Source organism: Marmota flaviventris, chromosome 2, assembly GCF_047511675.1.
Source record: "Marmota flaviventris isolate mMarFla1 chromosome 2, mMarFla1.hap1, whole genome shotgun sequence".
NCBI lineage: Eukaryota > Metazoa > Chordata > Mammalia > Rodentia > Sciuridae > Marmota > Marmota flaviventris.
In genome coordinates, this window is record NC_092499.1 from 112291754 (window position 1) to 112303999 (window position 12246).

The 12246-nt window shown below is 39.9% G+C and overlaps 1 protein-coding gene across 4 annotated transcripts in view; it reads left to right on the forward strand.

The window, feature by feature from the left end:
• Positions 1–12246, forward strand: part of Dis3l (DIS3 like exosome 3'-5' exoribonuclease) — a 38661-nt gene that overhangs the window by 14374 nt on the left and 12041 nt on the right. For 3 of the 4 annotated variants that reach the window (XM_027924126.2, XM_027924112.2, XM_071608409.1), the window contains 5 exons: positions 2184–2319; positions 4586–4762; positions 6609–6687; positions 7840–8019; positions 11591–11760. In XM_027924126.2, coding sequence (XP_027779927.1) covers positions 2184–2319; positions 4586–4762; positions 6609–6687; positions 7840–8019; positions 11591–11760 — 742 coding nt within the window. Of the gene's footprint in view, positions 1–2183; positions 2320–4585; positions 4763–6608; positions 6688–7839; positions 8020–11590; positions 11761–12246 lie in introns of those variants that run through there. The other variant, XM_027924130.2, reaches the window with a different exon arrangement.

Sequence of the window (12246 nt, forward strand, 5' to 3'; positions counted from 1 at the left end):
TGACTATTTGCAAGTTGATCTAAATAGTATGCCAGAATAAACCAACAATTATCCAGCAGCCATGATTAATACTCAAATGATTAATGCACCAGTATAACAGATAAGTCATTTGAATATGTAATTGTTAAAATTTTTAAATTATTATTAGGGGAGCCAGTGTGGTGGTGTGCACCTGTGATCCTAGTGACTTTGCTGGCTGAGGCAGGTCACAAGATATTCAGGCCAGCCTGAGCAATTTAGAGAGACCCTGTCTCCAAATAAGAAAAAAAAAAAAAAAGAAAGAAAGAAAGAAAGAAATGACTACAGCTGGGGGTGTAGTTCAGTGTCAAAGCACTTGCCTACGGTTTGCAAGATCCTGGATTTGATCCCCAGGACCTTGAAAAAAAAAAAAATTGTAATTAAGGAGAATGTAGGTGGACTGGGGATATAGCTCAGTTGGTAGAGTGCTTGCCTTGCATTCACAAGGCCCTGGGTTCAATCCCCAGCACCACAAAAAAAAAAAAAAAAGGAGACGTAGGTCCCCAGGGTAAGTTTGCCTCTGACCCTAAGAGCTAGCAGGATCCTTCCAGTGATCTAGAAGTTGTAACTTCACTGCCTGTGTGTCTGTGTGGGGGGAAGGAGTATTGCTTTTAAGCTAATGAGGTCAAATGCTCAATTTAATATCCTTGACCAGTCTTGTTAGACAGAAGCTGTTTTAGGAAATACAGTGTCTTAGTTAAGATCTACCTGAAAACAGCCTGAGGTAAGCAGTTGGGTGTGGGGCGTTTATGGGGGCGATTCCCAAAACAGGAGTGAGGAAGTGGGGGCAGAAAGAGGGATGAAGGGTTGGGTTGGGGCTATAGCTCAGTTGGTAGAGTGCGTGCCTCACATGCCAAGGCCCTGGGTTCAATCCCCAGCACCACAACAACAAAAAAAGAGGGATGAAGGGAAAGAATAAAGGATGTGACACTGTTGTGGGAAATGAAGGCTCGGTCAGTCTTGTTGGGGAACCTCTGAGAAGCCCTATAGAATGTACCTTTGAAGGCACCCCAAAGGGTAGGGCTAGGATTTAGTTAGTACCCCCTCCTTTAATTGAGAGATTTTCCCCAGGGCTGTAAACTCCATTCAATGACTCCATGAGGAGGGACAGAACTGCTTCCCAGAGCTGCATCCAAATCAGAGATTGGGTCCAGGGTACAGGTGGTAGGCACCAATAGCCCCTGTGACACTTCTTTGTATAGGACAAAGGGACTGTAAGCTTTAAAATGTCTTACCTATAGAAAACATGTAAGTTATCTTTTTCCTTGTGATTATTTATCTGATAGAGCCATTAAATATTTCAATTCTCCAAAGCAAAATAATCAACGATACATATAATTTGGGGGCAGGGGGAGGGGTACTGGGAATTGAACTCAGGGCACTCGACCACTAAGCCACATCCCCAGCCCTATTTTATATTTTATTTAGAGACAGGGTCTCACTGAATTACTTAGTCCCTAGCTTTTGCTGAGGCTGGCTTTGAACTCGAGATCCTCCTGCCTCAGCCTCCTGAGCAGCTGAGATTACCGGTGTGCACCACTGCGCCTGGCTTAGAATTTTTACTTATAGTCTCCAAGTTCCCACTGGGTTCAATATAAGAAAAAAGCAAATCTTTCTTCAGATTGAGTCACATAGAAGCACTCAAAATGATAACATTTGCTAAGTACACAGCCTTGCACATAGTAGGTATACAATAAATGTTGGCTAAATTAAACACACACACACACACACACCAAAAAAAAAAAAATGGACCTTACAGAGCACCTTCATTTTCAAAAGGGAAATAAATGCCCACAAAAAGAGACCATACAGGTTTGTACACTTCCTTGGAAACATACTCTTTCAACTAAGGGCTATTAAAAGATGACAGAGCCTGATGGTTTCTAAGCCATAATCAAGAAATAAAAGTGTTTGCTATGATTGTTGGATGTCTTCAGGGAGAAAAGATGTTAGATGCTTTTTCATTCATCTCTGTGTCCCCCAGAGCACCAACTCCAAGGCTTATTTATAATGGATTCTCAGGAAGAATTTGATAAGGGGATGAATGAATTAATGGATATCTATATGCACAAAAGGATGGCAGATTAAGAGCCAAATGTGAAACTCTGAACAACAGCTTGTGTCTGTCAGCCTTGGGAGAGTTCACGTGTTCTTTGCTTTTCCAGGAGCATATACAATGCGGCTGTTTGGTACTATCATCACTGCCAGGATAGGATGCCTATTGTTATGGTTACCGAAGATGAAGAGGCGATTCAGCAGTATGGAAGTGAAACAGAAGGAGTATTCGTGATTTCTTTCAAGGTATTTGTGGTTGTGTGTGTGTGTGCATCCTAAGTTATACCCTCATATGGCTCTAGATCCCTTTGGCAGCACAGCCAGGCATGATAGTGCAGGCCTGTAATCCCAGCAGTTTGGGAGGCTGGGGTAGGAGGATCGAAAGTTTGAGGCCAACTTGGGCAATTTAGTGAGACCCTGTCAATAGAGAGAGAGATGGATAGAACGAGCAAGCTTAGTGGTAGAGTGCCCCTGGATTCAGTCCCTATACAAAAAAAAAAAGTCCATATCTTTATTATTCTCCAACTAGTTAACCTTGACTTTAGCAAATGTGGACAAACTACTGTGACTATAAGGCACACAGATCCAAGACCAGCCTAATAAGCTCTTACTGATAGTAGACTAATTTTGTTTTGTTTTGTTTTGTGGGAGGAGGGTGTTTAGTGCTGGGGATTGAACCCAGGGCCTCGTGCATGGCAAGCACACACTGTACCACTGAGCTATGCCCCAGTCTCTAATGTTTATACAATAATAGTGATTATGACAATAGGTTGAATAAGATTACCACAATTCTCTTATTTTTGACCAACAAACTGGCAGTTTTATAGTCCCTCCTAATACTCAACATGCATCTATGCCAAGCCTAAGTGTGTTATTTAAATGGAATGATACACACCAATGTGTATTAGTTCATTTAATTCTTGCCCAAATCTTCTGCAGTAGGTGTTATTATCCCATCTTATTGGTAAAGAAACTGAAGCACAAAAAGGGTAAGTGACTTGCCAGGGTCACAAGATAGAGAATAGTAGAGCCAGAAGGTGTTCAGGAAGTCTGACTCCAGAGCTCCTAACCACCATTCAGACCCGACTCCCAGATTATTTTCCTGAATACACACACAAAACACAAAATATTTTAAGGCAGTTTTATTTTCCAGCTATTCCTCACTCTTCCCACTTAGGAGTGTTCCTGGGAGTTCGTATGGACAAGTGAAGGGGGCTGAGATAGGATATAATTTATGTGAAGGCTGTCAGATCAGCGTGGTGGAGATCATAACAGGAGTGGCATTATCAGTGCCAGTTTCTTCAGGCTGTCATGACAATACAGTTCTTCCTATCTCTTAAGCACCTTTTGAGAAAACAAGAGGACTGTTAATCTCTCAATAGATGACTGGTCTCCCCTCTCGGCCAAGTTGGTCAATCAACTTCTACTGGTTGATTTCATTTTATGATTTAGAAACTAGAATGAGGCTCTCCATTACCCCTGTCGGTTTACAGAAAGACTAGTTGGATTTTGAATTGTAGATTCTATAAGGATTCCCATGTGCATGTATTGCTAAAGATTTGCCAATAGAATTTTTTTAGCCCTGCTATAAAAAAGTGTTTTGGCATGCCAGAGAGTTCTAGGGGCACTAGATATTAATGGCAGTGTCACTTGTTTCTTCTGTTGTAATATATCATATCTTGTTCCTGCAGAGGACAGTTGACTAAAATTACATTTTTCTATTTTTTGTGAAAATTACTTTTCTTTGTAGTTCAGTAGGATAGGACAGTTTTATTTTGTATAGCATTTCTCAAGTATGCTGTGTGACCAAGGGCCTCATAGAGGTGAATGATGGTAGAAAAAGAGAGAGATTGTGAAGTTCAGATAAGAGGGAAGTCCAGAATTTTCTTTGGGGACTTGAAGTTAGATGGAAAAGAGCCAATATGATAAATACCACTTGAAGAGGTGGTTCACAATGACAAAAGTTTGGTGGTGTTAGTGATAAGTGACTATGGAATTAGGATACTAATATTAGCATTAGCACAGTTTGTTTGACTAGGACCCTGAAGTTAATGAGCAAAATGATAGAGTTGACAATCAGGATTTTTTTTTTTTTCAATTTGAGAAAAGAGAATATGCTAGACTCTACCTTAGAATTAAAATTGAGTTAAAATCACAAATAAAAAGGTAAGAATACCCACATAGGAGACTTTCCTGTCCATACAGACTACTGTCTGTAGCAGTGCAATATATGGAAAGTCAGGCTACGTGTGTGTGTATGTGTGTGTGTGTGTGTTTTAGGTGGGTGGGTGGCTGGGGCATTGGACAGAGAAGTTTAAAAATACAGAAAACCTAAGTAAGGCGTAGAAATGCACCGTGGTGGGATTCTTGGCAAGGCTTCAGGAAATAGAAGAAAATAAGCCAGTAACTTGAGGCTCAGGAATAGCATTCCCTAGGCAAGATTTTTCAGTAGTACTATAATTTAAAAATGTTATCTTCTGACCATGTTTCTCTGTCCCTTTATTAAATGCAGAATTACCTGGACAACTTTTGGCCAGACTTAAAAGCCGCCCATGAGCTTTATGATTCTATCCTTCAGTCTCGACAGGAGAGAGAGAATGAGAGTCAGGAGAGCCATGGCAAAGAGTACCCAGAACATCTTCCCTTGGAAGTGTTGGAAGCTGGGATCAAATCTGGACGCTATATCCAGGTGAGGATGGTAAAAAGAATCACTGTCAGAGTAGGGCATGGTGGCACACAGCTGTAATCCCAGGTCCTCTGGAGGCTGAGGCAGGAGGATTGTTTTTTAACATGTGGTAGGCCTTGGGTTCAGTCCCTAGTATTGCAAAAATAAAGAATGAATGTCAGGATCCATCATTTTTTTTCTTCGTCTCCTGTCACAAGCCTCTAAGTTGCAAGGCTATACACAGAATAAGCCTGGGCTGTTGAAATTTAAGGTGACTGGGGGGACATTCTGCCTACAGCCCTAGGCTATCCAATTTGAAGCTGCTTTATTATGATGTTGTTAGTTGTGCTGCATGTAGAGCATCATACAAATGGAGTGTGGGAGTAGACTTGTAAATACCTCCTGTTACTAGGGAAGAAATATTTTTGAATCAAGGTGTGGAAGTTTAACAACATTATAAAATCTTTGAAATTTAGCTTCTTCGCTCCTGTACATTTTCCCATTCCTTTTAAGGACCTCTTTGTGATCCCCCTGGACCTAGAACCCAGGTGCTGAGAGGGTCTTGGGAAGGAATCAGACAAATTATTAAGGTTTCAACAACTATATACTTATATAGCTGTGTGCAGTCTTTTTTTTTTTTTTAACTTTTTATTCATTTTTTTTAGTTGTATGGACACAATACCTTTCATTTTATTAATTTATTTTTGTGTGGTGCTGAGGATTGAACCCAGCGTCTTGCACGTGCTAGGCAAGCGCTCTACCACTGAGCTACAACCCCAGCCCCTGTGCAGTCTTTTTTTTTTTTTTTTTTTTTTTAAGAGAGAGAGAGAGAGAGAGAGAGAGGGAGAGAATTTTAATATTTATTTTTTTAATTTTCGGCAGACACAACATCTTTGTTTGTATGTGGTGCTGAGGACCGAACCCCAGCCGAACGCATGCCAAGCAAATGCGCTACCGCTTAAGCCACACCCCCAGCCCCCCTGTGCAGTCTTATCACATGCATAGATCTGTGTGCATCCACCACCACAATCAAGTCACAGAACTGTTCTATAAAAGATTTTACATTTCTAACAAGCAACTCAGAAGATTTTTCAATTTTTTATTTGTTCTACTTAGTCGTACATGACAGCAGAATGCATTTCAATTCATTGTACACAAAGGGAGTGCAACATTTCAATTCTCTGATTGTACATGGTGTAGAGATGCACCATTCGTGCAATCCTACGTGTACCTAAGGTAATGATGTCCATCTTGTTCCACCATCTTTCTACCCTCATAACCTCTCCCCACCCTCCACTTTGCTCAATCCAAAGTTCCTCCATTCTTCCCATGCCCCCTCTCCATCATAGATCAGCATCCACTAATCAAGGAAAACATTCAGCCTCAGAAGATTTTTATGCTGGCAAAGTTTGGGAATGCCACACTAAAGTTCCTGCTGACAATATGAATATGAGTGTGTCTAGCACTTGGTATAGTCAGTATTTCAAAATGATTGTATTTGCTATCAAGAAAAGAAACCTTAATATAATTCCTAAAGAAAAGAATCATAAACCTATAGGAATATAATGAGGATATCTTTTGTAATTTTTTTAAACCTGGACCTTTTGGAAGAGAAAAGTAGAGGTAAGGGAACAGGGGATGGAGGAAAAGAAGGGGAGGGTAAATACTGGGGATTGAAGTACAACAAATCATATTCCATGCTTTTATAATTATGTCATAACTAAAAAGAACCAATACAAATATTGTTACAAAATACAAACAACAACAACAAAAACAAAAAACAAACAAAAAAAAAAACCCTGGACCTTTTGGGAGATAAACCTGGGAGAAAAGAAAAATTTTCACACTGATTTTTTTATTATGATTTTAGGGGATTCTGAATGTCAATAAACACAGAGCACAAATAGAAGCTTTTGTTCGACTTCAAGGAGCCAGCAGTAAAGATTCAGGTTTAGTATAAATCTTATATAAATTTCCATACTACTTTTTTATTCTGATATTACACAATGAAGAAAGCAAAGTTGAAATTTCATTGTCATATCATACATCCCCATGTACACTGGGTTTCTGGAATTTGGGCTTTCTTCTCCCTAGCTTTTTGTCTATTATTGTTGGTTTTATTTCATCTTATCTTGCTTTTTAAAGATTAAAATATTTTCAATTAACACTTAGTAATTGCATGTATTTACAGAGTTCAGTGTGATATTTCTTTTTTTTTTTTTCAGTGTGATATTTCAATACATTGTATACAATGTGTAACAATCAAATAAGGGTAATTGTTATATCCATCACTTCAAACATTTACAATTTCTTGTATTTGGAACATTCAAAATTCTGCCAGCTGTTTTAAAACATAGAATTTATGGTTATTAACCATAATTACCCTATCGCACTACAGAACATTAGAAGTTATTCCTCCTATCTTTGTACCCCTTATTTCTGGTTTTATTGTAATAAACTAAAACAGAGAAGCAAAGTAACTTGCTCAGAGCTACACACCTGGTCATTGGTAGAGCTTAACTTAGAATGAAGGCAGTTTGTGACTCAGACATTCCTTTGTACTGCCTCAATGTACTATATTGTCTCATTGAATCATTTCTAAAAAGTAATCAAAATGAAAAAGTGTGAAAATAAATTGTACCATATGGTTAATTTTGTGATCCCAGAGTGGAAAAACAAAACCAAACCCTGAGCTTCCAAGGAGTGGGGCTGGGTGGAAGCAGACTGAGAAGCAATGGCTTTCTGGGGGCTTCTCTTTGTCAGAGTGGCAGTTCTGCAATTATATGTAGTTCACCAACCCGCTGACCATGGCCCCCTTGGTTGTGCAGATTCTGAAGGTATCACACATAATTCCAGTGTAGGCCCACATGCAAGGAACTAATACCTACCTTGAAAGGTAATAAGAAGAATTTTTTAAAAGGTGATCAAGTAGTCTGTATGAAAGCACACTGTACAGTATGACTTGGTGGCAGCATTTCTTCACTCCTAACCTCCAAAAAGAAGTTTAACTTCACCTTAGAAAGGAAGTTTTTATTTTCAGGAATGCTGATTAGACTTCAAATGTATTGAAATGATTTCTGGTGTTTGTGTGTGCTACCTAGGTTTAATCAGTGACATCCTAATCCATGGCATGAAGGCTCGGAACCGCTCCATTCATGGAGATGTGGTGGTTGTGGAACTGCTCCCTAAAAATGAATGGAAAGGAAGAATTGCTGCCCTGTGTGAGAATGACAGCGACGACAAGGCCTTGGGCGAGTCCCCAAGTGAGCCCATGCCTACAGGTAAGCCTGCTTGGAAAGTCACTCCAACATCCATTTTTCTTGTGGAATTATTATTTTCTTTTGCCTAGCATTCCAGAAATACTGTTTGCTCTCTATTTATATATATTAACAGGGCTGGGGATGTGGCTTAAGTGGTAGCACGCTCACCTTGCATGCGTGTGGCCCGGGTTCGATCCTCAGCACCAAACAAAGATGCTGTGTCTGCCGAAAACTAAAAAATAAATATTAAAAATTCTCTCTGTATGTGTATCTCTCTCTCTCTCACCTCTCTCTAAAAAAAAAATATTAACAAATAAAAACTATACATAGTCATCATGTGTAACATCCTCTTTTTATACATGTATGCATTATGGAAGGGCTACATTGAGCTAGTTAACATGAATTATTTCACATACTTACAATTGTTTTTATAGTGAGGAGCCTTAAAATCTAGTGATTTTCAAGATTATAGTACATTGTTAACCACAGTCAGCATGTTGTACAATAACACTTGGAATATGAGACAGTCTCTTTGCTGCACATATTGGCATATGCCAGAAATCCCAGTGACTTGCAAGGTTAAGGCATGAAAATCACAAGTTGGAGGCCAGTCTAATTATCTTAGTGAGACCCTCAAGAACTTAGTCTCTGTCTCAAAATTTGGGGAAGCATGGTAATAAAGTACCCCTTGGTTTGGTGCTAGGGAATGAACCCAGGGCCTTGAGCATGCTAAGTGCATGGTCTACCACTGAGCTGAACCTGCATCCCCTCATGAATTTTAATCTTATCTGTAGCCAAATATGCTATGTCACTCATTTTAAACAAAAACCCGGGGCTGGGGATGTGGCTCAAGTGGTAGCACGCTCGCCTGGCATGCGTGCGGCCCGGGTTCGATCCTCAGCACCACATACAAACAAAGATCAAAGATGTTGTGTCCACCGAGAACTAAAATATAAATATTAAAAAAATAAAAATTCTCTCTCTCTCTCTCTAAAAAAAAAAAAAAAAAAACCCTCTCTGGGTCCCACATCCCTTCCATCTGTCGCCCCCTTTTCTGCATCAGTTTATGATGAAACTCAATAAAAACTCAAAAATAAAAAAACTCCCCTCCTCTAAAACTGGTCTTGTCCAGATCACCAGTGATCTTGAGTTGCTAAACACTGGTCAGTTCCCATTCCTCAGCCTGTCAGTGGTATTTGACTGATGGGTCATTGCTTCTCCCTTTGGAGTCTGGGAGCCCAGGCTCGCTCAGCTCTGGTTAGGAGACAGCCCATGGTGGTCCTTCTGTCTTTTGCTGGTTTTCCATGGTGTCATCCTCTTGGGCATACAGCTGCTCTGCTCTGGACCTGTTATTCTCTGCACTCTTCCACAGAGACTTCATTCAGTGTTTGACTTTCTATCTGCAGTCCAGACCCTTCCTCACCCTCCAGCTTCATTTAATCAGTCATCTCTTCGGCATCATCCCTTGAAGACTTAACACACCCAATAACAGATGTCTGACCTCTACCCTGAGGCCTGCTCTTCCCCAAATGCTCCCCATCTCAGTAAAAGGCAAATTGACTATTAAGAGTTGGTCAACCCAAACACCTTGGGATTTTCCTTAAATTTTCTTCATATGTCAGCATATCTGGTCAACTTTAACATCTGACCTGAATCCAGCCATTTCCCACACTTCTTATCACACCTCTCTGTGCATGGTCCACAGGAACCTTTCACACAATTATCGCATCAGACTCCTCACTGGCCTCCCTGCCCCTACTCTTACTCTCAGTGAGACTTTAAAAAATGAGTTGGGTCCTGCCATGTCTTTACTCAAAATGTTCCAAGGGCTACCGCCTATTTCTTTTCTTTCTTTCTTTTTTTTTTTTTTTTTTTAGAGAGAGAGAGAGAGAACTTTTTTAATATTTATTTTTCAGTTTTCGGTGGACACAACATCTTTATTTTTATGTGGTGCTGAGGATCAAACTCAAAACCGTACGCATGCCAGGCGAGTGTGTTACCGCTTGCGCCACATCCCCAGCCCAATAACTCCTATTTCTTTAAGAGTAAAATTCAAAGTCCTTATCATGGCCTATATAGTCCCCCCAGCTTGGGCTGCTCTATTATTCTTTTCTTCTCCAGCCACATTGACATGACTTGATCTTCCTTGACTTGGACAAGCTTTCCCCAAATGATTTCATATCTGTTTTCCTCACTTTCTTTCAAATCTCTGCTCAAATGTCCCTTTATTCAAAATAGCTGCCAATTCTGACCCTTTGTCTTTATTGATCATCTTACCCCATTTAGTGTCTTTCTTAGTAATTATCACTACCTCATATGTATTTCTTTATTTCTATTTTTGTGGTACTGGGGATTGAACCTTGAACCCAGGAGCACTCTACCACCAAACTACACCTCCAACCCTGTTTTTTTTTTTTTTTTAAAGAGAGAGAGAGAATTTTTAATATTTATTATTTAGTTTTCGGCGGACAAAACATCTTTGTTTGTATGTGGTGCTGAGGATCGAACCCAGGCCGCACGCATGCCAGGCGAGCGCACTACCACTTGAGCCACATCCCCAGCCCACCTCCAACCTTTTTTACTGTATATTTTGAGACAGGGTCTTAAGTTGCTGAGGCTGGCCTCAAAATTGCAATCCTCCTCCTTCAGCCTCCTGCATTGCCAGGATTACAAGTGTGTACCACCGTGCCAGACTGACATATTTTATTTTTGTCTGTTTCCCACTCAAACTGATTACATATAAACTCCATGAATTCAGGGACTTTGTTTTGATTTTGCTGTATTTTCTGTATTTACAACAGGCCCTCATATTAGGAAGGGGCTCAATAATATTTATGAAAGAAAAGCACTTTTAACAATTACATCTGTCTTTTTCTTGGCTTCAATAAGTGCTGATTAAAAGTGCTATGTATCAGACTTATGATTTGTATATTTTTTTGTGAATAATGGGCCAAGCAAGCCTCACTGGTGAAAGAATGAAAGATGACAGTGAAAACCCAAAGAAGAGGGCATGGTTTAAGAATGAAAATCATTTGAGGGCTGGGGATGTGGCTCAAGCGGTAGCGCGCTCGCCTGGCATGCGTGCGGCCCGGGTTCGATCCTCAGCACCACATACAAACAAAGATGTTGTGTCCGCCGAAAACTAAAAAATAAATATTTAAAAAAAAAAAAAAAGGAGTGAGTGGTAACTAGCAGTCTCTGTCCCAGTCCCAATCTCCTATATCTCATCCTTAGCCTTTTTTTTTTTTTTAAAAAAAAGAGTGAAAATCATTTGACTCTTATTAGGTTCAGTATTCCAGAACCTAAGATTGATAAAGACCTAGCAAAAGAGAAAATGGCACCAATGGATTCTAAATGTCACATCAGGTCCGAAAGAAAAAAGGGGCATGATGATCAAATATAAAAAATTATTTATCTTAAAAAATATCTTTAAAATGCTCAGAAGGCAAATCTTTAAACACCTCTTGTGTGGATGTGCTTATAAAAAATGGGACTTTGCATTCTTGTTTGCTTCTTTACTGCTGAGCTGCTCACAGTCCAGGTAAAAGACATCTTACTAATTCATTGCTTTGTTCTGTTTTGTCCTCCCAAGGTCGAGTGGTGGGCATTCTTCAGAAGAACTGGCGGGATTATGTGGTGACATTTCCATCCAAAGAAGAGGTCCAATCTCAGGGCAAAAATGCTCAGAAAATCCTAGTTACACCTTGGGATTACAGAATCCCCAAAATTCGAATTAGTACCCAGCAGGCAGAAGCCCTCCAGGTAGCCAACACTGTACCTCTACTGTTCTCCTTCTGTCTTTACCAGCTTCTGAGCAGTACCAGGAAGCGTTATTAATTCCTTTGCATAAGAGAAAATAAATTATTGATGGATTCTGGCACTCTAAGATACTGTTTTTTAAAAGTTCTAAATATATAAGAACCATCTATTAAGTAGTCCGTGGTTAATAAATGAAGGCCAGAGAGAAATCGTCCTAGAAAGAGCTGTGTAGGACAACCTGAACCAACATACATTATTCAGCTGTCCAACCCAGAAACTTTCAATAGATACACTTTGCCAACACTAACAAGCTTTCTTCCAGCAAGAGATATAGAAATACGATCACTCTGCCCTGTAGGGATGATGTAGTGGTACTTCACAGAATCGATTATCCATAAAGGAAAATAGCACTGGAGAGAAGACATAAACAAGAAAGTTAGAAATTAAACTTTTCTTGTGGCAAAGAGTGTGGGCATTGCCCAATTTAAT